Source organism: Tetrao urogallus (genome assembly GCF_951394365.1).
Source record: "Tetrao urogallus genome assembly, chromosome: Z".
Classification (NCBI taxonomy): Eukaryota; Metazoa; Chordata; class Aves; order Galliformes; family Phasianidae; genus Tetrao; species Tetrao urogallus.
Genome location: NC_136816.1, coordinates 58778983 through 58804258, shown reverse-complemented (window position 1 = coordinate 58804258; position 25276 = coordinate 58778983). Strand labels below are relative to the sequence as shown.

General features: G+C 40.4%; 1 protein-coding gene across 1 annotated transcript; it reads left to right on the top strand.

Annotated features, from left to right (window-relative positions):
- Positions 1-7571: 7571 nt before the first annotated feature.
- Positions 7572-8021, top strand: HSPB3 (heat shock protein family B (small) member 3; the record flags this gene model as incomplete). Its single annotated transcript, XM_079548292.1, has 1 exon — positions 7572-8021. One exon carries the CDS (start codon positions 7572-7574, stop codon positions 8019-8021), a length of 450 nt encoding a protein of 149 aa, XP_079404418.1.
- Positions 8022-25276: the final 17255 nt, after the last annotated feature.

The window sequence follows — 25276 nt, the reverse complement described above, 5'->3', positions numbered from 1 at the left end:
CTGGTGGGATCTTTGCATGTACATCAGTGTACAAAGCAGGACAGAAAATGTTTTGAGATTTTATGTGATCAGAATTTTAAAGTAGGAGAAATAACACTTCTGACGTTTTCAGAAATATGACATTTCTGAAAGTGTAGACTACTCATGACTATGAAATATTTTAGCTGTCTGAGTCTTGTAAAGTAAGACTCAGTAACCTGTGGTATTCACATGTGGCCAGGTACCGTCTTCTGAGCTGAGCTGAGTCTGTACTATAAAAGAACACTCACTTTCAGAACTTATATGGATGATAAATTTAAAATTATCATTGTAAATTCTGCACTGATGTACACATCGTACAACTCCAATAAAGATAAAAGGATTGTGTGGTTCATATATCAGAATTAGGTGCTCGTACATAACTGAAAATCTCTCTACAAAAAAGAACTTTTTACATCTGAGACTTTATATCCTCTGCAACCTTCCAAATACCTCTAAAGTCAAAAAATTAAGAAAGTCTGACAATATTCTTCTACTTCCAATACTGAAAGAAGTAACAATCCTGACATGGAAGCCAAATTCGGGTTGGCTTTCTCCATGTGGATGGGGAAAGTAGTATTTATACAGCTGAATTTTCATTGGCTTTCCTGCTAAGACTGAAGAATTGCAGGAGCTGACTGTGACAAAAACAGGTGGCACACAGAATTGATATTTGACTACCACTGAATTTCACGTCACCCACTGAGTCAGCATACGAAGACAGCAGAACTGGGTCACCATCAATCTACTATCAGCCAGTACAAAATTGTGACTTTGGGGCAAACCTTCAGCTCTCACTTTTTATCCCCTCAGCCTCCAGCAACTCACTCCTTGTCAGTTACAGGTTTTTATAATTTAAGTCAATAGCCAAATACCTTAACATAAAACAGTAAATTTATGCCACTTCAAAAAGGAACTGCTCACCAACCACAGCAAGCTCTTCCTGTAAATCCCTCACACATCACAGCAGTTGCTCTTTATGGACTTTCTGAATGAAACACCTCTACCCTGGAATGAGTGGTATTCAGAGCAATGTGTCAACTATCAGACTTGTTAAATTTAGGACTTGGAGATTCCTGACTTGGCCCTAGAGCCATATTGGTGATGCATGGTAGAGATAACTTTCATAGTATTTGGAGGTATTTGGAGGACTTTTCATGAAATTTGATGCTAAAAAAGAAACTCATGGGACTGATCTCAGTTGTGCCTATAAGAAAGTATGCAGGATGCAGCAACGCAGAATGCCTAAATCGGTGACTTCATTTACCATCCAGTGCCAAAATCAGAAACATTATCTAAAGCCACAAGCTGCCTTCATATCAAGTGCTGTTCAGCTGGTGTTTCATTGTTACCAAATATTCAGAAAATATTGCCTATAGCTCTAAAATGTTCTGCATACATAGGAATTCTCATTCCATATCACAGCTTTTTAGTTTTGAATCCAGCAGTCACACCATAAGAGAATGTTTAAATTGTATGTGCACAATGATGTGTTCATTTGGACCTTTGGTCCCTCCCAACAATTCAATATATTGAAATTTTTAAATCTCAAAACTCAGTTAGCAAGTTGAGTTATCATCTTCCAAACAAATGTTTTGATAAACATACCGAGAGCTTCAGAACATCGTATCTATTCAATTCACTACAGCTACTTAACTTCAGCACAAACTTTGTTTTTGGGAAAAGACATAAAAATTGAGATCAATTTTTCTCTGTGCTATTTATAGGTTAGCATGTTTTGTGTGTAATACAGCTTTTAGATTTACCAGTTCTTATCCCTAGAATTCCTAGACAGTACCTAATTGTAAGCAATGGAAATGTTCCTACTCCCAGGACTTCATAGGTAAGACTTTCAGTACTTCTATTACTTGCAACAAAGTGGTCATCTTCTAAACATGAAATGTTGAAGATCTGATCCTTGGGTTAGGAGCTTCACATTCTACTGAAGACAGTGAGCACTTTCTGTGGAGTTTAAACCAATACAAAATACATTAACCAGCCTTTCTGCTCTAGAGTTATGTAAGGTTGGCAATCTTGTCCATGGCAGGCAGGTTGGAACTAGATGATCTTTAAGGTCCTTTCCGCCCCAAGCCATTCTATGGTTCTGTGATTCCTATTAAGTCTCAAGGCAAGACTTCTCTAAAAGAGAGGAGCAGGAAATCTGAAAATTAGCATTCTTCTTAGAACACTAGTTAATATTTAAGTGGTGATAATGTTCCTCCACCAAGAGTGCATTAGATCCCTCCTTTTAATGGAAAAACAGAGCTTTCAATCCTTAAGCTGCATTATTCTCTTTTAATTGTTCATTTCCTCTCTACTATTTTTCTATATAAAATAACTCAAGAATTTTTGACACAGAGATGCATTTGCCCCTAAGATGCATAAAAATGTAAGCCATGTGAATAAGAGAGCAAATACTTGTGAAGAGTTTCGTGAATTCACTTCAAAACAAATTTTATAGTAACTTGAAATTTAAAAAAAATTATCACACAAGTTACATTTTTATTCCTTCAGTGTTCCATATAGAATCTGTTCCAACAGAAGCATCTGTTGTCCTTTTGTCCTTCATCTGCCCCTCTTTCATCTCAATACATCAAAAAGAAGTTTTGTAATAGTGGATGTAGTGTGTCAAATTAGAAAGGACTATCTTTCTATATGAACAATATTTTTACTAGTTTCCTAAAAAAATAAAAAACAATCAAGTTCTTGAACTTGATTCTTGGTGCAAGAACTGAGATAAGCTTTCCACTTCTTAACAAGCCCCTAAAATCAGGAGATGAAGTTTACAGTTACAAGTGGCATCTGTGCCCTGAAGAGATTTTCCAAGACATTGGGCAGACCCTGTCTTTTCCAGGTTTTGAAGGACATGACTTACAGACCGTAGCCTTCTTTCAGTTAAGCTAACCATGTAACAACATAGCCCTTGTAACCTGCAAGTAGTTTTATAACAGAGCATGACGACCTGCTGCAGAAGATTATGTTATGATTAACTGCCCAATGTAAATAATGGGTGATTACAATTAATGAAAAGAATTATTCAGTATTTCTTGTAAATAGAACATTTGATATACGCTGATGACGCAGTTGCTGTAGTTGTAATCAAGTTTTTGAAAACTTCAAAACTTAAGTATACCCAAATCTAACAATCCAGTTAATAGGACAACTCACAAGTTCGAGAAGTATTGGACTAAAAGTGACAATAAACAAGAGACAATATTTTTCTCACTCTACTGAAATAAATCAAATACCATGTAGAAAATTGGTCTTTACCATATGGTTTCCATGTGTGTCACTCCAAGTTCCTTTCTCCCACACATTTTGTTTCACCGTGTACATTTTCAAAATCACCACAAAGCTTGAACTCCCATATTGGATGTAAGAGAGCCAACAATTCTAAAGGCTGGATAGTTCTGCTTTGTCTTAGGTTTCTTAAGCATTGCCAGGTTTAGTGACAACATCCTTTTTGAATAATGTGTGATCACAAGGGGCACCCTTGATGACTTTGGGTAAAATTAATTGCATTACTCTGTCTAAATCCACTTGGATAATTATATAATTGCATTCGAAGTTATCACATTAGCTTTTGTTAGAAGAGTTCTTTTTCAGTTCATTCTGCAAGGCTTTCCTCTTTTTTTTCCTTTCAGCGATGACTGAATTTCAATGTAGTTGAAGTACATCTCTATGAGAGCTCAAACATGCAAGAGAATTGAAACAAAGCACTCTATTACATTGAAGTTGTTGTCATGTCTCTGTTTCTTTAAAATGTGCACCAAAAAAACCGCTGTTCTCATGATCTCAAGCACATTATGTTTTTCAGTTTACTATAAATCTCAATCAGGATTTCTGCTTTCTCCATTTTCCATCAGTGCAACAGCAATCAAATATTTATTCCCCCCTTCAAATTTCCACTAAACAAACTTATATTAGCTTGTAAATACCCTGTTGTAATTTTAAATCTTGTGGGCTTCCTTTTTTGTTTTGCCTTCTCATGCCAGTATTTCAGACTGGTCTTTTATTTGAGCAGCTGTTTTCCTGTTTCACCACAAGATGTCGGTGTGACACACTTACAACTGACGCTATTTTTCTCATACATAGCTGTTGCAAATTGCCAACGGATGTAATATTTTTCTTCTCTAAAAGCCCGAAATATATATATATATATAAAAATATATTATATATATATATATATATTTCGGACTTTTAGAGAATATATATGTATATATATATACATACTGATACTATACTATATGTATACATACTGATACTATACTATATGTATATATATATACATACTGAAGTTATAAACATGTGCTATCAGAAAGCAAGCATGACAAGTGCAAGGTATCTGTAACAACTTGCCTCACTTCAAACCAGTTTTGCACAGAGCAGTTTTGCAGTACTTTCCAAATCATTCTGTGGTTTTCTGTGTCATGTAAATCAGGCATGATGTGCTCAGTGTGGTAAGTGACACTGGGCAAGTTGTTCAGATTCACCTCTGTGCTTTCTGACACACCTAGGAAAGAAAACCAGAGAGGTGTGAGTTACTGAGCTGGCAATGAAGAACATCCATCCTCTCCTTTTTGCAATTGCTCACTCCCTGCAATATCCTGCTGATTTCTGTTTTTCCCCTCACTTCTGTGCGCTTGCTGTTTCCAAGAGAAGTGTGCCGTGTCCTCTCTGCAGCCCCATTTAAGGTCTTTGGCCCCTGTTCCAGTGGCACCTCTAGGCCCCCATAGGCATTGGCACTGCTTGTGGGCCCACATCATGACTTGTCCCTGTCCATCCCTGTCACTGCCCCACAGTTTCCTGACACCTGGGACTGCCTTCGATGTCCACTCAGTCTGTCCTAGCTCCTTTCTGGTCCTGCTTGGCCACTTCCATCCCTCTCAGGGAGGTGAGTAAGATGGGATTCTGCCATGGGGTGGCTAACTTATGGAGCATGCAGTACCAGCCTCGCACACAAGAGAGCAGGGATGTACTCTTCAGGATGAGGATTTAAAATCGAAGGATCACAGAAGCACAGAACAACAGAATGGTTCAGGTATGAAGTTTGAATTCTCACCACTGTGGGAAGGTTGCTCCCCACCAGCTCAGGATGCCCATGGCCCACCCAGCCTGGCCTTGAGTGCCTCCAGGGAAGGGCACCCACAGCTTCTCTGGGCAGCTGTGCCAGTGCCTCACCGCCCTCTGAACAACTGCCTAAGATAATCTACCCTCTTTCAGTTTAGAACCATTACCGTGGTGTCCGATCACCACTTGCCCTTGTTAAAAATCCCTCCCCAAAATCACCTCAGGAGTCAACTGATATGGATATAAATTGCAGGACTGGTGTGTACAGTGCACATTATACATATTTGGCCTATGCATCAGAAGTCCTTCAGTGTTGTGTAGTCAAAACTGAAAGCCTGGAAATGTATTCCAAGTTAATGGGATGTTTGTATTTTAGGAGAGAATGTTCTGGTTGATGCACTCTCCTCATTACCAGTGAAGACGTGAGAAAGATGGAGTTAATTCCTGAGGCCCTCAGTGGGAAACAGAAATAGAGATTGGAACATAGAAGAAACAAGGATGAGAGAGCACAAAGAAGTGAGGCTACATTACCAAAATCTTTCTCTGCCCCTTAGAGTAGAAAAGAGTCGTATAAAAATTTGTACAGCTTTGCATAAGACATCGATTTTGTGGGGTATTCAAAGCATCTTTCATGCTAATTAGACCAGAAAGACAGTTCCAAATATGCTTAACATAGACATCTGAAGGGCTAACACAACTGTTTCTGGAAACAGATGTAGCTGTCCCACATTAGTTGTTAGCTGTGCTGGAGTTGTTTCTCTTTGCAGCTGAAGCATGAGTAAAGCTTAACTTTTCTCTGGAGAAAATGGGAAAAATAAAAGTAATAATAAAAAAATTAAACAGAGAATGCAGTACTCCTGCATAGTGCATTTATTAATGAAAAGTAAAGCCTAAGTAAAATAAGTGTATCATCAGAGAATTCAGAAGGGACAGCATAACTTTCAGCAGTTTCTAAAAGTATTATATCCTAACCAACCAGGCACACCACTGCACGTGAGGGTTAAATTTTCCTCATCAAGTGAATCACCAGCTTGCAAAACAGAAAACAGCTGCTGAACAGATAATGGGCAACATCCCAGGTTATTTTTATCCCTGCATAGGAAACCATATATTCAGAATTGCATTTTTAAATGATTTCTAGAAGACAGTTTGACAAGACAAAAGCCAGTAGTTGCATAAAGCAGCATGTCTCACTTCCTTCTCACAGTACTCAAATCAATGAGTGAACATTAAGAAAAGTTATCTTGAATGCTTGACCTACCTCTGAAAATTTCCTTACAGTGCAATGCAGCCTTCATGAGTCAAAAATACAACTGCAATCTCAGAACCTTAATTACTGATACATCCAGTATTCCTGCTCTGTTATCTACTCAATACAGAAGCTCATTTGTGATATTGAAATTCAGCTGCCTAATTCTGCATAAACAAATCCATTAGCAAACAAATATGGCACATAAATTGGCTTGCCACTTGCATGATAATCAAAGAGGTAAGATTAAGAGAGAGAGCTCTGAAGAACAAAGCCAAATGAGAAGGACTGAAAGTATTCGAGCATCAGTGCAATTTAGGAAAATAGTGAAGTTTCTAGCAAACAGTAAATTTGAAGGTTCAAGCCAGTAAACCTCAGAAAATTAAAGCTACTGAAACAACATGATAGTATTAAGGATTTGAAGTTTTCTTTATATTCTACCAAAGAAAAGTATCTGCCTTCTGGAAGCTCCGAAACACATGCCTTCAAGCTCCTGGCACTCTAGAGTCTGATTCCATGGCATGCTGTGGAAGACTGCTGTGTTTTTAGGCTACTACAACTGCGACTGTCCTTTGGCTCCCTAGGCAGGGATGGTTATGTTTCCCTCCTTCCTCCAATGAAGTTGTGCACAAAGCACGTATTTTACCTACGTACAACCTCTGCAATAACATCTAATGCACTTTAATTTATAGCTTGCCTAACCAAAAATTTACACTAACAGCATAAATGCTGCTGTGAAGCTAATTAAACTCCCTCCCTTAGTATAATGCAATAACTATGTATTTTCATTAGAAGAAATGTATAGTTAATCTGTATTGCAACATATGCTTTAGAAAAACTGAATAATTAAATGCCCATTTAAATGCCATTTACATTACTTCTCTACTCATTGTTTACAACAACGAAGAGCACTATTGCATTCACCAGAAGAGCACTGCTTTTCTGCTTTTACTACTTACACATGGAAGCACATATGAAAACTGTTGATGCCACTCAAGACCGAAGCACTATAAATAGTTCTCTGTTGTTAGAGGATAGGAGATGAAACAGGTCTCATGGCACTGGAGCACAGCATGTCCTATCAAGTGCCTGTGCTCTGCCTGTGCTAAAAGCGAGAGGTGACATCAAGTGATCAGTTAGCCTGCGAGCAAGGCACACGCCTGGGGAGAGTTTGGTCTAACTGTAGGTTCCCTTAGGCAACAGGAACACAGCAACTTGCCATTTTGCCTCAGCAATGGCAGAAGCTGTTATAAGACACTGGGTGGAAACTCCTGTACGCTATCAAGAGCAGTTTGCTGCCGAGGAGCTGGAAGAACACAAACTGAATCACTCTCTTTATGCCTTGCCGGGACCTTTTACAGCTACCCTGAGCAGAGGAGGGCAAATTACAGAAAGTACAGATGGGGCTGAGGCAAGTGGCCAAGAAGAAAAAAAGACGGGCTTTCAGGTCTTGCTGGATGTTGTGCAGTTTCGCCCAGAAGATATCATTATTCAGACTTTTGAAGGCTGGCTCCTGATCAAAGCTCAGCATGGACCCAGGATGGATGAGCATGGCTTCATATCCAGAAGCTTTACCAGACAGTACAAACTGCCCGATGGAGTGGAGAACAAAGATTTGTCTGCGCTATTCTGCCACGATGGCATTTTGGTTGTTGAAATGAAGAACTCGATGGGAATTAATTAGTCTTGACAATTGGTGAGATAAATTTATTCTTAATATCACAAATGGTATTATTCAAGCAATACTGTGGAGTGTAGAAAGCATGTGGCTGCATTAATATTACAGAAAAGGAAAATAATCGTATATATTTTTGAGTATGCTGAATTTGTTGTTCGATGTGAATGTTAGACTACTTGTCCCCAGCTAAGTATATGCTGAATAGCCAGATTTTTTGAGCTGTAGAAAAGTTAGGCTAATCACAGCATGAGAAAAAAAAAAAAAAAAAAAAGATATATTTGATAATACTGAAAATAAAGCATATTTAAGGGTTCATTTAAGGATTTGTATTTCTAAGCAGTAACTGTTTGTAATATACAATCATAATCATTAAAGAAGCAATGAACAGGTTGTGAGTTTTATACCAAAAATGTGTTTTATAGTTTTTTTAGATTAGTTTTCTCCTGCAAAAGCACATAAAATAAACTATTAAAAAAAAAATCACTGTTCGAATTTATAAACAAATTATCCATGAGAGAGTACGTTTTACATGTGTTACATATTTGAAAGTATACAAAAACAAAATAAACACTGACTACCTTTGTTTGAAAATGCAGTAAGTAGAAGCGATATTTTCTGTCAAGGACAAAGGAAATACTGTAAAAGATTTGAGAAACTGTTTTTGTTTAACACATTGAGATATCTGTTAGCAACTAAAGAAAAAAATATACTGCTTATATAAATCAAAAGGACCAAGCCATTATTTGTGAATCCCTGCTAATAAAAACACACAACTGGAGTATGGATGCCTTGATTATTATTCACTGTCCATCAATCAGTTGAATATTCTTTGTGTTGCTTGGCAATGTAAGCTGACACACCTCAACTATATATTAAAAACTTTTCTGCTAACCTTTTCTCTCACACTCTCTATGGGCTCTAAATGGATCCAATTTTAAGGGATTTATTACAGACACATGTCTAATTTCTCTCCTTGTTTCTCTCATCTAAAAAGAGTGGTAGAAATTAAAAAACATCTGTCTACTATTCCTAGTATCTAGAGTGCTCGACCTTTATAAAAATGCTGCATGTGAATTTGCAAGTGCTCAAATATTTGAGAATATCTGCAGTTGCAAATTGAACTGTCCCACATATTCAGGAGATAAGTCTGACTGCTGTGCTATGAATAGTAGAGGAATGTGGAAAGGAAGGTGCCAAGTTAAATACAGACTCTTTTTGATAGCCATCTGCTTTATGGCCAAATGAAAAACATACTCTAATGAAATTGAATATCAATACAATTTGAAGACTATGAAAAAAAATTTCATGAACAAAACTCTGGCTCTCACCAGCTGAGAGTTCTTTTGAGTTTTAAACAAAAGCCTGAAGTGTGTACTTCTGCACACATCCATTCATTGAAGATTTATGTCGTGACTGCTTAGACTTCAAGGCATTTGAAAACAGTTCACTTAGAAAAGTGAGGAGTCCGATTTCTTGTATTTTATTTCATATTTGTACTAACACGAAATTCATACAAAAAAAAAAGAGAGCAATTATTTTATTGTTGTTGTTGTTTTAGTAGAAGTCAGAAACAGTTGTTTTCTACAAAACTAGGCTAAATAAAATCATATGTCCGTATATTTTCATTCAATCCACGCTTCTAATTTATATTGCCTGTGTTTAATTTAAGGCAACAAAAGGACAATCATATTAGAAAATTAGGTCTATATTTAAATGCTTCAGAGTCAGGAAGCTTCCCCAGCCAGGGATCCCATGGAACACATAGCATGGATTAAATGAATTCTAAATGCAGGTCTGGATTTAAATTTTGCACAACTTTATAAAAGCTCAAATGTTCAGAGCCATGGTTTCCATACAACCTTATGGTACAACTGTTGGGCTGCAGCTCAAAGCAACTAGTTAGTAAACTGCTTTGGTGGCTTTTGTTTACAGAGAATATTTGATCATTTAAAATCACAGACATATATAAAAATGACTCAACTTGTGGTGCTGGTATTTATTGCCCTAGAGATTTTTTAAAAGTATTTTTAAAAGAAACAAAAAACACATAAGTGACTTAATTATTTTAAATTAGATCATGATTAAACTACTGGAAACTTGGCAAGGAGTTTGGTGAGAGACAGCCAAAATCGCACCGTTTGCTCTCTGTGTGTAAATGCCACGGTTACACACACGGCTACACAGCTCTGCTCACAAAACGAGAGAACATTTGACATTTGCCTGCCTCTGTTGTCTCTTCACATCACTCCGTGTCCAGTTCCGTACTTGCTGATGACACTGTCCATCCAAACCCAGAGGAAAGTGCTGACCCAAATGCACGAAGGTTTGTACACAGCTATGTTTCATCTTCTTCATGAATGTCCTTCCTCACGTGTGGGAATAGCAGCAGCATGATGGCAAACTGCGACTATGCTGTAATACAGACCTGACCCTAACTCCCATAACACAAAGCAGAGGGAAGTGTTTCTGTCATTTGTTTAGCTTATTGAAAGCTTTGGGACAAATGATTTCTATACGTTTGCCAGAACAGCCTCTAAATACCTGGCAGAGCTCTTTCTTCTGAATTGTCTGTGAGGAACTGTTTCCATTCATCAAATGTGATGTTTGACTTTAATAACTTGATTACAACTGAATGCAAACATCAAGGAGAGAGCTGTAAATACTGTTCATGCACAGTGAACAGTGAAATTTGTACACAGCAAAAAGATTGCAGAACAGTTACAGCTTACGGCAGGTTTAAGCCACACTGATTTGATTAAATTAAGGATCCTGATATTGGCTATCTGCAAAAAACTGGCCCAGAATAACCAACATAGGCTGTTGCAAGCAGTGCAGAGCAAGTTACTGAGCATTCTTTGCTCCCATCAGTGAAGGATTACCTTTGTAATTGATTGGGCTATTCTTCCAAATTGAGTCAAGATGATTTCATGCATGAATCTAATCACTGTGATAAATGCTCTCATAGAAGAAAATGTCTCAGTATCAGCACAAGTTGCCAAAATCAAGGTCACAAACACATTTCTGGTTGACCCCTATGAGCAAAAAGGCAAAATGTCTTGGGCTTTCAGGAATCACCTTGCCTTTTTATAGAATCTGCCTTTTCCAAGTCATGTGAGACAGTGCTGCACATCCCAATACTTGCAGTGCAGGGAATTGAGTCTGACATGGCACTCATCATCCACTCAATCACAAGTCAGCTACAGCTCTCAATATTGGAAGAGAGGAAAAGAAAACCCTATGGTAACTGTGGTAACAAAATTCCCTTTAGGAGGAACAGGCCTTTCAATCCTTACTCAGTTCAGTGCTGGAAATCAAAATACACTTTTTATCTGAGTCACACAAAATTTATCTTTTAACAGGAGTGGAAGAATTTCCGAAAAATATTAAGTGTGCCTTCTCAGTTGAAAGAGACATTTGCTTTAGTCTTACTAACTGCCATGCATAATGTCTGCCTCCGGTCATCCAGAGGACAGTATCTCAGCAGCCTTACTCTGAAAGAAGGGGAGAAGCCTGAGGGCTTAGACATGTGCCTTACATCTGAGAAACCTGAGCTGGATGTACCCATGTTAACTTTGGGGCCAGAAGTACCACCAGTCTTTGCCAATCCAAGTCCAGAAAGCCTGGATCATCCATTGCTGTGCATAAACTGCAAACAAACAAATAAATAAAATCCCTCATTTTAAATATTTTCATGGATGAAGAGACAGAAGAATCATGGTAGTACAACTTAGGACCCCCATTCAGGTTGACGCCAGATCAAGGCTTTCAGTCTCAGCTCCACTGTGGGTTGCAGCCTTACCACAGTTCCCATCAGTCATTGAAATGCCTTCCTAACCCCGTTAAAATGTTAATTAAAATTAAAGGCTGGTATTTCTCACATACACAACCACACAGTAATAATGCTGATGATCATATTTTCAGGGAAAAATATGTCCAGTAGCCACTTACACACGCAGAACTGATACAAGGAGAGAATCATTTACAGTTTTCCTGACTTCTATTTGCTTACTGTACTTTGGGCTGACACTGGTGAGCAGTCCTGCTCTGCTGATGAAGCATGCCATTCCTCAGCCCTGTAAACTACTATAGAAAGAGAGTGAGCACGCAAAGAGGAGACAGAAAACTGTAGGACATGGTGGGCCCGAAAAGTTCACCAGAGCTGTGTTCAAGAGGGAATAAGGAGCAGGAAAAGCCCTCCAATTAATATGAAATATATATTTACATATTTTAATATTTTAAGGTACAATATTTCAACTTTCTGTGAGAAAAATCTGACTGTTTTTAAAAAGAATGCATCTTTAAATGGCTAAAAAAGACATTTTGAAATGGCTTTAACAAATTTAGGTTATTAATAGAACCAGAATGAGAGAATAAGGCATCCACTATCTTCAGCTATGTTTCCTTCCAATCGCACATTCTGATAATTTTTCCATCCATTAATCCTCCACTCTCTCAGATAATCAGGGATACCATAACACAATCTCCAAAGGTTTTTGCTTAAGTAGAGCTGTATGGCACTGTGGTTACAGTGTGAGTGCCCTATCTAAACCAGCCACTCTGAAGTTATTACTACAGACATAACCTCACCATTGCAAGCTGGTTTGCCAGCTTACAGTAAAGCAGAAAACATGTGCACCTGTCCTTCCCAGTTCTGCTTAGAGGAGCTTTGATCCAAAGCGATGTATCACAGGTGCCACTACACAGCCGACAGGGCCATCTAGTGTCTAGCTCTCACACCGTGATAGCACTGCTCAGACAGCTAATTGAGATATCCCAACAAGCTTCCACAGATGAAAGAGCAGGGGAAACACGACACCAAATCAGCCAGCTGGTGCCATTTGGAGGCAGCTGATATACCACAGCGTTCAGTGTTAGTGCTGCCCGCATTAGTGAGACTCTGACCAAGAGGCAAGACAGGATGAGAAGATATTTTGAGGTTCACTGGCAATAATTACTTTAATATTTTTCCATTTGCCATTTTCAGAAGATGGTCTTGCTCTCTTTTCCTGGATGCTTAGAGCAAAGTGCTCTGCAGATGCTGCAGCAAGTACTAGAAGCAGACATAGCTTTTGTTGGATGTTAGGTTTCAATAAATCTGTGTCTTAACTAAAAGACCTAGTGAGACTGCATCTGGAATACTCTATCCAGTTCTGGGCCCCTCAGTTCAAGAAGGATAAGGAATTGCTTCAGAGAGTCCAGCATAGAGCCACAAAGATGATGGAGTGGAGCACCTCCCTTATGAGAAAAGGCTGAGGGAGCTAGGTCTCTAGCTTGGAGGAGACTGAGGGTTGACCTCATTCATATTTATGAATATGTAAAGGGTGAGTGCCAGGAGGATGGAGCCAGGCTATTCTCAGTGACATCCAATGATAGGACAAGGGCTACAGGTGCAAACTGGAACATAGCAGGTTGCACATAAACAAAATCTGAAAAACCTTCTTCATGGTGAGGGCAACAGAACACTGGAGCAGGCTGCCCAGAGAGTTTGCAGGGTCTCCTTCTCTGGAGACATTCAGAACCCACCTGGATGCATTCCTGTGTGACCTGATCCAGGTGCTCCTGCTCCAGCAGGGGGATTGGACTGGATGATCTTTCCAGGTCCCCTCCAACCCCTGACATTCTGTGATTCTGTTAAATTTATCATTTTGAAAATGTCAAAGTGAAACTGTCTCAGCAATTTGAGACTTACTACTTACATCTTTAATGTAGGAAAATCATCACATCAGTCAAATTTCAGTGCTGATTTCGGTTAAACAGCACCTTCTGATATTGATGATTAGTTCTACCATTTACACTAGCTTCCTTGCATGTGCACATGGAACAGACACATTTCTTTATATACACAGGAAGTCATGCAAACCCATGGAGAAATGAATGCATTTTTTACATAATCTCATTTTCAAAAGATGTTAGTGAAGAACTTTGAGCTTCAGCCTGAAGTGACTACAGTGTGGATACAATCAGTGTTTCCAAATTCATATGCTAAAGGTCAGAATGATTAATAGTGACCTCCAGTGTGATCCCCTGAACAGCTAACTCCACATAACCTCACCTTCTTATTTCCTCATTGCTCATACTGTTTGAGCAAGAACATTTATTTAAAGACTTCAGATGTTTTAAAAACCCATTACTCACTTTCCTAAATTATTCAAGTGTTAATAATCATCATGTTGAAAAAAAGAGTAGATATTCCCCTCCCCTCTTAGATTTGCTCAGTAAAATAATTGTTTCTCCAAAACTGAAAGTATTAGCTTCAATAGCTCCTAGGGCAGTGTCTGTACTATCCTGATGTTGTGATTTACTTTGTGAATCAGAAGACACAAATATGTATTAATACATGTTGCTAAAAACCCTCTTCAGTTGCTAACAGAATTCATTTTCATTAAGAGGCGTGAATGTCACTTTTCCACATAAAAACCAGAAATATTTAATACCTTTGGGTATACATCTCTCTCCTGCATCACAACTGATAATTTTGTTATCACAGAAGCATCTGGATTGAAGCAGGCCTTCAAGATACATGGAGTCCAACCATTAACTCAACCCATCAAGTGCTGTCTTCATGCCACACTCACCTAAACACTGCTAGGGTTTTGTTAATTCCTGAGGAAGTTCTGTCTGTTCCCCTGGCCATAGAATTTTTAGTATACTTATAGCTTTTTCTCATAATGATATCAATATCTTTCTATCAGCTTCCTAATTCTTCCATTCCCACTTCCACATGTCCTTTCAAAATAAAATATTTTAAATATTCCTCTTACATGAATACAATTATGTATGTATGGGTACCCAGTAAAAACTTATAAATGCTTGCAGACCAGAACGAGGTTCTGACACTGCTTCTGTTAGAAGACAATGATCCCTAAAGTTTCTCTAATGGTATGGGATGCCTGGTATGTCTTCCTTTTAGAAGGGTATGAAATCCCTTCTAAAATAAGGATTTTATAATGAATGTACTTGATCCAACAGATCAAGTACAAGAGGAACCTTTCTCACCATCTGCTTGTCAGTATTCAAGGCCCATCTCCTCCAAATCCAGAAGCAGTGCATCCTGAGAAACAGGAAGGCAGATAAGAACACCAGGAGGCCCCTGTGGATCAACAAGGAATTCCTGGACTTACTTAGGCACAAAAAGAAAGTCTACAGGGAATAGAAGCAGGAACGGGTCACCTGGCAGACTACAGAGAAGTTGTGCAAACAGCCAGAAATCTGGTTAGGAAAGCTAAAACTCAGATAAAATTAAATCTAGCCAGGGACATAAAGGACAGCAACAAGAAATTCTACAGCTATATATATCAGTGATAAAAGGAAGGTCAGGGAGTATGTCTTTATCAGTCTTTATCAGCAAGGGGTTGAGTTGTACCACCTAATCTGCAGAAAGCAAAGTTAATAACTATCCACAGGTTCAAGACCATCTAAAGAATCTGAATGCACACAAATCCATGAGACAATGACAGCCATCCACAGGCTCTGAAGGAACTGGCAAGTTAACCACTATCCATCATATTTGAAAGGTCATGGCAGTCTGATGAAGTTCCCACTGATTGGAAAAGAGGAAACCCCCATTTTCAAGACAGGAAAAAAAGAAGATGCAGGCAACTGCAGACCAGTCTCACCTCTGTGCCTAGCAGGATCATGCAGCAGATCCCCTTGAGGGGGATTAAGGCACATGGAAAATAAAGATGAGGTGATTGGTGGTAACCAACATGGCTTCACCAAGGACAAGTCAACTCTGACAAACTTGGTGACCTTTTAGAGAATCAGTTACAGAATCTGTGGATAAAGGAAGAGCAGCTGATGTCACCTACCTGGGCTTATGCAAAGTGTTTGGCACTGTCCCACATTACATCCCTGTTGCCAAACTGGAGAAAAATGGATCTGCTGGATGGACCACACACTGGATAAGGAATTGGCTAGATGGTGGCACTTAGAGAGTAGCAGTTAACAGCTCAATGTCCACATTGAGGTCAGTGATGAATAATATTCCTCAGGAATCAGTGCTGGGACCAGTGCTGTTTAACATATTTGCAAGCAACATGGATCAGTGGGATCGAGTGCATCCTCAGTAAGTTTGCAGATGACACCAAACTGAGTGGTGCAGTTGACACGCTAGTGGGAAAGGATGCCATCCAGAGAGACCTGGACAGGTTTGAAAGATGAGCCCATGCCAACCTCACGAAGTTCAGCAATGCCAGATGCAAGATCCTGCACCTGGACTGGGGCAATCCCAAGCACAAATGCAGGCTGGGTGGTGAATGTCTTGAGAGCAGCTCTAAGAAGGATTTGGGGAGTGTCAGTTGATGAAATCTTAGTATGAGCTGGCAGTATGTGTTTGCAACCCAGAAGGCCGTATCTTGGATTGCAGCAAGATAGGACCAGAAGGTTGAGGGAGGTGATTCTGTCCCCGTACTCTGCTCTCATGGGACCCCACCTGAAGTACTATGTCCAGTAGATCCCCGGATTGGAGCCCCTACACAAGAAAGACATGTTGGAGCAGGCCCAGAGGAGGGCTGCAAAGATGTTCATAAGGTTGGAATATCACCCTCATGAGGACAGACTGAGAGATTGTTCAGCCTGGAGAAGAGAAGGCTTTGGAGGGTCCTTATAGCAGCCTTCAGGTACCTGAAGGGAGCCTACAGGAAAGGTAGGGAGGGACTTCTATAAGGGCATGTAGAGATAAAAAAATGAGGGGAAATGATTCTAAACTGGAAGAGGTAGATTTAGACTAGATATCAGAAATAAATTATTTACTGGGAGGGCAGAGAGACACAGGAACATGTTGCCCAGAAAGACTGTGGGTGCCCCTTCCCTGGAGCTGCTGGGCGGTCAGGTTGGATGGGGCTTTGACCAATCAGGTCAAGGGAGAGATGTTCCTTCCTTCAGGAGGGTTGAAACTAGATGATCTTAAAGGTCCCTTCTAATCCAAACCGTTCCATGATTCCGTGCTCCGATCTCATCCTGTGGAGGCCTTTATATTTGCCAGAAGACCATTAAAGAAAAAGCCCTCCCTGAGAACCCAGAAGCTAAAACATTGTCTAATAGTAACTTTCTGTTGTTTTTAGCCACTGAGCTTCTAAGAAATCCATATGTCTCGAGCTAACAGACAATAAGAACATCTATCTCATCTATCCCAGTCTTTCTGCATACTGCATGTCCTCAGTGTGAGAATCCTTCTGTTTTTTTGGCTCAAAGCTTGCTTCCTGAGGTATTTCTTGTGATAAGACCTATAACTGATTTATTGAGGAGGTAAGTGATGGGTGCTACCGTGTGACAATCAACATTGCTTTGTGGACATTTGGAAGCCCCTTCCTCCAGAGTTGTTTGCCTCCAGAAGAGAGTGCTCAAGACTGTTTACTGGTGGAAGATCTGGCCTGTGACTAAATAGCTCTAGGGTGGTATGGGAAAACTGGGGAATAATACCATCGTGTCCTGTGAAAAACAGGATGCAGGTGGGCATCCCTGCTCCCTCTTATCTGCTGACAAGGCCTGGAAGATGAGAAAAAAAGGAGTTTCTGCTGAGATCCCAGAGCCAGAAGCTGCCTCTTCAAGGAGAGCTGACTCAACCACTTTGTATTTGAGCTGTTATTTCCAAGGAGAGCTGACTCGACCACTTTGGACTTATAAATTGGTACTACCATTGAAAATTGTCGTCATCAACGGAACGACAAGGAACAACAACACCCAACGACCCACCACTACTGAGGATCGATGACTGAACTACGAACCACACTGCATCCATGGTGGTGACTATCTCCTTCTTGCTTCCTACAAAGACTCCTTGCTTTTATTTCCTATCTTTTCTATCACCCTTCTCCCCTTCCCCATTTCCCTGATTAAGATTTGTAATAAACTAGTTGGACCAACATTTGAACCGTTGTTTCTTAATCTCACACCAGGTGTACAGATATCAAAGAACCTCCTCTCCCTCCTATAATTTGGAATGAGACACTCAGTAAGAAAGACAAGGTGAAATTCCTTTGAAATGTGATATCAGTATCACTTAAATTTAATGTCAGTGCTTCCTGCTAGCAGAATATGCTGTCTCATACTAAAAGCAAGTGCTAAGGTAATGGAAAATACCTCTGCTTGATGCCAACTGCTTGTTGCCTAAGTTAGTGAGAACTTCCTTTGGTTTCAGGCTGAGACAGAGAAATCATTCTCAAGATTCCACAGTGGCCAGGGAAAATCCACAAACATGTAAGGTTAAATTTAAACTCATCTATCTTTATCAATGGAGAGGTACAACTGAAGAGCTGCTGGTGACTCTAGCTCTACTTTCTCATGCTGGCCTCTGCCAGCCACATTCCTGCACAGCACCAGAGCAACTTCAGTTCAATGGACCCAAATCTCACAGATTTCCAGAACTCGTGGCACTTATTTTCCCAAGTTAAATGCCTGTTGGGAATGCCCAGGGTTAGCAGAAGTGCAGAACCCTATGAGGAAGTCCTTTGTCCTTCGCCTTGAATGAATGCTCAATTCTTCATTTTTGCTATGCTACACTTAAATCATTGTTTACAATAGTTCTACTGCTGAAGTTATTCTATTTTCATGTCATATTTATGACACAGAAACATAATGCTGGCTTTACCTGGATTTCCTTGGCTGTTACCCATTTCATGGCTCAGAGTCTTGTTTATTTATACAATCTTTGTCACATAATGGATTGCTATATACTAAATCAGACATTACTCCTCAAAGACTTGTGCAGTCTGGGCTAAAGCCCCCAATGCCACAGCATGGTGTCAACGTTTTACGGGCTGGTTCAGCCCAGTTCCATGACCAGCGGGACGGAGGCATTTCACAAAATCCGCGCCTCCAGAAAAAGGGAACAGGGGACCCCAAAATAATTAAAAACAACAGCAAACTGAGGAGAAACAAACTAATTTATTAAACATAGTATCGGAATGCGATATAACACACCATAATACAATATAATCAGAATTGAAGCTAATAAATCAAATATAATGAGAATGTCTGAAAGGTGGAAAGGCCTTACCATAACACTGAGGTGAGATGCGCAATCCAGTTGAGCAGCAGGGAGAAGGGAGCAGTGCCCACGATGAAGAGCAGACGAAGAAGAGCCCATCAGTTGACCTTGCCAGGAGTTGTATCTCCTCTCCGTGACTTCAAAGTCCCCTTGGGAATGTAGTTCTTCTTCTCTTCTGGGCAGGTACCCAGGACTTGAGCATTAACAGTTAAACTCCCAGTTTCCCATGTGATGTTATGATGTGGAATACCAAGAACCAAAAATCAAAAAACCATGACACATGGAAAGACTCATACATAGTGGATTTATCTTGAAAGCATATTTGTATTTTGGTAAAATGTTATCCCTGCAAACAGAGAGCAAAGGCATGTATTCCAAGCAAAATCAAATGCAGGACTAAGAATTTCCCCATAGAAGTCATCTTTTAAGCAGACAGAGGCTGAGATAACTAACACATACTGCAAAAAAACCCTCAATTTTCTAATCAATTATTTCTGATTTTACACAACATAGCTTAAGAAAAAAAGAAAAGAAAAAAGAGAAGTTATGCAATTTCTGATGAATTTATGTTACTGTTTGAAAACACTGTTTTATTTTCTCCTAAATTCCACCATATATTTTTCCTAAATTCTATAGCATGGTATAAAGCGTCTTCATTTCTCTTAGACCAATGACTTGTGTTTAAAATCATTTCGTGCCCTCTAGTGGCAGCTCTGTTTGGCAACGGCTGATCTGAGAAGTCTCTGCCTGCTTCCACCTAGATGTTGCAGTTACAGATGAAGTAGAAAATGGAAGAAACCCATTTCATATACATTTTTTAAGTGAAATTTACCATGCATCTCTACAATTACAAAAACTGAAGTCATTTCTAGTTATGACAAGATAGTACCGCTGGCAAAGCAAAATCATAGAATCACAGAATCATAGAATGGCTTGGGTTGGAAGGAATTTCAAGGATTACCAAGCCCCATCCTCCATGCCGCAGGCAGAGCCATCAACCTCCATATTTAATACCAGATCAGGCTGCCCAGGGCCGCATCCAACCTGGCCCTGAACACCTCCAAGGATGGGGCATCCACAGGCTTTCTGGGCAGCCAACCCGTTCCTTACCACTCTCTTGGTAAAGAACTTCTCTTTGATATCCAGCCTAAATCTTTCTTCCTCCAACTTAAAACCATCTCCCCTTGTCCTGCCATTATTTATCCTTGTAGAGAGTTGACTCCCCTCCTGTTTGTAGGCTCCCTTTAGGTATTGAAAGGCTGCAATGAGGTCACCCCACAGCCTTCTTTACTCCAGGCTGAACAAGCCCAGCTCCTTCAGCCTGCCTTCACAGGGGAGGTGCTCCAGTCCCCTGATCATCTTGGTGGCCCTCCTCTGGACCCTCTCCAACAGCTCCCTGTCTTTCTTGTACTGGGGGCTCCACATTTGGACGCAGTGTTCCAGATGAGGCCTCACAAGAGCAGAGTAGATGGGGACAATCACCTCCCCGTCCCTGCTGGCCACCCCTCTTCTGATGAAGCCCAGGATACCATTTGCTTTCCAAGCTGCAAGGGCACACAGCTCATTCATGTTAAGTTTTTCATCCATCAGGACCCCCAGATTCTTCTCTGCAGGGCTGCTCTCAAATACTGCTCCTTCCAGTCTGTATGGATGCCTGGGATTCCTCCAGCCCAAGTGCAAAACTCTGCACTTTGCCATGTCGAACCTCATCAGGTTCACACGGCCCACTTTTCAAGTCTGCTGCGGCCCTCTGAGTGGCATCCCTTCCTTCCGCTGTGTCAACCGCTGAGGGTGCACTCGATTCCATCACTGATGTCATTGATACAGATGTTACAAAGCACTGCCCCAAGAGAGTCCCCTGGAGGACATCACTCATTGCTGGCCTCCACCTGGTCACAGAACCATTGATCACCACCCTTTGCCTGTGGCCTTTCAACCAACTCCTTATTTACCAGGTGGTCCATCCATCAAATCCACGTCTGCAATTTGGAGATAAGAATGTGGTGGGGACCACGTCAAGGGCCTTGCATATCCATGTAAATGACATCATCTAAAATCATCTAAAGATGAAACATAAATAGGAACAATAAAAACTCACTCTGTAGGCATTTGACTCAGTTTGCTCTCAGAAATGATATTTGGCCTATTTGTATCCATTTCCTACCACAAAGCACTATCCTGTGTGTTTCCTACTAGGCATTACACAATAACCAGACACATCGTTTTTCCAGGGAGGAATCCTCATAATGGTAAAAGTGAAAAGGCTAAACACTACCAGAGCTTCATCTTTGCTCCTGGAAAATCACTGTGTTTTCCTTCCTAAAGGAATGAAGTGATAACACAGAGGAAAATCAACAAAAGAAAGAAAGAAATATTTGAAAGTTTTGAGGAAAAAATATATTTGGGTTGATACACACATTATTTTTGGTTGTAGGGTCTCTATTCACTCACATTTTTAAAGAAGGATAGCTTAATATTCTTACCTTCTCCTTCATGTTCTCAAATTGTTGATAATAAGCTTCTGACCTGAGAAGAAATTGAATTACAATGCTTCATACACTTCTTTCAGCACAGATTATCAGGAGTCTTGAGATGCTCAACTCCAAATGAAAACAACAGATTAACCCACACTTAGACACTGCATATTTTCTTTTTCACCCCCCCATAGAGCATGCAGTCCTCTTTACTGAGTTATGGGTTCTGAGCTCAGTTGGATCAGAGCAACATAATGACATTCATTTTGACTCTGAAAATTTATTTCAGATTGAAGATGGTAGAAATTCCCTATCAAGCAAAGCATTCAGGTACATGTTTCAGGCAGATAAAATGCTATAAAACAGTATGTGTGATTCTGATTTAGAATCCCTTCCCTCTGGTACTCTGAAGAAGAAAGAAAGCTCAATAAATCCAGCTTTTTTACTTAGCAGTACAGGTGGTTACTGAGGTCCTCAGAAGCTGGCATTTTCAAACTTTCAAAAATATTTATAATGGGTGGTTTCTAATTTTGCAGGTTAGTTTTCTGGAAAACGATGTTTTGTTGCTGTTGCTTTGTTTTGTTTTTTTAAACATTGATTTTAAAACCCACAACAGTGTGCCTGTACACACAACTGCTACCAGAGCTGGCTCACTGATGGAAGACAAATAGAAAATGTAATTTCATGCTAGTTATCATTTTAAGTTCTCCTCTTGGTTTTATCCACTAGGGAAATAGTTTTTCTTTTCATATTTTTGCTTCATTGTTTGTTTAGAGCCTGAAAAGCCATGAGAATTTCATGTAACTTAGTTTTGGTTAATATCAGAGAGCTGAAATACTGTAGAGAATAACATGTAAAAAATATTATTTTTATTAGCTTTGCAGATGTTATGCCTTCAAAACCTAACTGTGTCAGTTCTGGCGCTTTCTGAAGTTGATACCTTCGCTTGTGTTCATTTAAGTTACAAACAATGAGCCAGAAATTATTAAGAAAAAAGCAGTGGGTGGATATAAGAGAATGCAGGACAGCTCTCCACAACTGGGCATACTGAAATACAGTTTGACCCCTTCCCATCCCTTTCCTTCCCCCTTCCCTTCCAGGGACAGAGACAGACTTCCCGATACTGAAAGCACAGCTCCTCTCCACTTGGGGCAGCAAAATCCAACTCCTCAGCTGGGTTTGTGGCAGGGAAAGGTATCTCTCTGTCACTCCAGGCTGTTCAATGAAGGCAAATTTAAAACCATCTATCTAGTAGGTCAGCATTATTTCCAGTATTGATCGAATTATGTAGAAAAATTTAAAAAAATCAGAGAAAACAACAATAACAGCTAAGAGAATTGAAAATTAAGATTAAAATAAAGTTCAGGAGAGAAATACAATAAGATGCAGTAAAACACATACAAAACAGTGGTATAGAAAAGGCAGATCAGGAACTATTTTCCTGTAGTTCAACCTGTCAGGATTCCTCTGAATGCAAAGTTTACCCAGACCAAACTATGATCAGTTTTAGGAGTGACTTTGAAGGAATATAAAACCCTGACAACTTCTCTTGATTTGCAGTGAAAACCAGGGATGAAATCTGAGACAGAGATTAAACTGATCCATACCTCCTCTTACTGTGTTCAGTTCTCACTCTGAGCTGGCCACAGGCTGAGGACAGCACAGTGGGCCTCCTGCATACTATGAAGTTTCTGTGTTCAGAAGATGAAAATCCTGACACTGACAGCAGGTTCTGAGTGTGCAGCAGTAAGATCACAATGACCAGCTCATGTGGAACATCAGCTGCAGTTCTCTGATCAGTACCAGAATGGGGTAAAATTAAGGCAGACTTCCACAGCCAGGCGGGAAGGAATGTTGGGTAACATCTTGGCTGGAGTCGTGTGATGCATGCAGAATATACTAAGCAGTGGTAAATGAAAGCACTGTGACAATATGTGCAGTCAAATGGGGAAAATGAAGGCCAGAAGAAAACAGCAAGCAAAAGCAAAACCCAGGTGCCAGACAACATTAAGTACAGTATTGAAAGCAAGCAGTGAGTCAGTAGCATCACTATGAATTGCCCACATCATCTGACACAACAATCATTGAGAACTGACATAGACTTCGAAATAAGAGAAATGTTAGAACTCAGTGTCTGACCAGGTGATGGTGGAGGGTCAAGAGCGGCCACCAAGGCCTGTGAAAGCAGCTCTGCCCTCAGGAGAAACACAAAGGGTAGGAAGAGGTACACAGCCAGTGTGTAGACCACTTGCTTTCTTTCAAATGGTGGCACAGAGATGACCCACTAGGAAACATTCTTACCACATCTGTGTCATATCCTATACTGGAAAACTCAAGGACTGATGGCATAAAAAACCTTCCTTCTCACAACACCCTGTGAACACTCTCCCCTTCTGCAGTACTGCATCCAGGCCTGGGGCCCCCACTACAAGGACATGGAGCTCTTAGAGCGGGTCCAGAGGAGGGCTCAGTGGCCTGGAGCACCTCTCCTATGAAGAAAGGTTGAGGGAACTGGGCTTGTTTAGCTTGGAGAAGAGAAGGCTCTGGGGAGGTCTCATTGTGGCCTTCTAGTACTTGAAAGAAGAGTATATAACTGGAGGGATAACGGCTGTTTATGAGGGTGGATAGTGATAGGACAAGGGGGAATGGTCTTAAACTGAGACAGGGGAGGTTTAGGTTAGATACTAGGAGGAAGTTTTTCACACAGAGGGTGGTGAAGCACTGGAACAGGTTGCCCAAGGAGGTTGTGGATGCCCCATCCCTGGAAGCATTCAAGGCCAGGCTGGATGTGGCTCTGGGCAGCCTGGTCTGGTGGTTGGTGACCCTGCACATAGCAGGGGGTTGAAACTAGATGATCTTTTAGGTCCTTTTCAACTGAGGCCATTCTATTCTATGATTCTATGATTCTATGAATGAAATACAGGCTTTGGGGAGCTGCATACATCTGGCCTGACCAGGTGGAGCACTGACACCTTTGTGAAACAGTGCTTGTGCCTGAGTTCCTGCTAGTGTAGGTACCTCACAGGCCTAGGAAAAATCACTGAGGGATTCAAGAGAGTGAACCTGGGAGTACTAAAGTCTGTACAGTGCAATAGGTGGCATTCAGAATATGGAGGTTCGTTTTATCAATAAGGAGATGTTACAAAATCACAACATATTCCTATCTTTGTTGGTTGCTCTGAAATTAAGGCCTTCTATTTATTTCCATGAAAACTACAATGGATGCAAAGAACATAATAACACTATTTCATAAGAGGAAATTCTCAGCTATAAAACAATATTTTGTAATACTCACCACCATCACTTATTCGTGTTCACCAGCAATGAATACTTGCAGCAATCTGCACCAGCAGAGGTGACCAACTGTCACTGTTGCCACGGCTGAAATGCACACCACCACCTCACTGTGCTCCCATTCACTGCTTGGTCTCCATCAACTTCCACCCCTTCATTTCATGATTTTCTGGTTCATATATACTTGCATGTCAGACGCCATTCTGTCAGACTGCTGTCATCTGTCATATGGCAACAAAATACATCAGAATCAAAGAATCACAGAATCGTTAAGAACAGAAAAGACCTCTAAGATCAACAAGTCCAACTGTCAAGCCATCGCCATCATGAACACTACGTCCCTCAGTGCCACGTTCACACAATTCTTGAAAACCTCCAGGGATGGTGACCTCACACCTCCAGCTGAACTACGACAGCAGAGGTCCAATCTCTCCCACACCACCATACCATGACCATCCACCTCCGATATCGTGGGCCAAAAGATAATCTAGGAGGCACTATTTTCA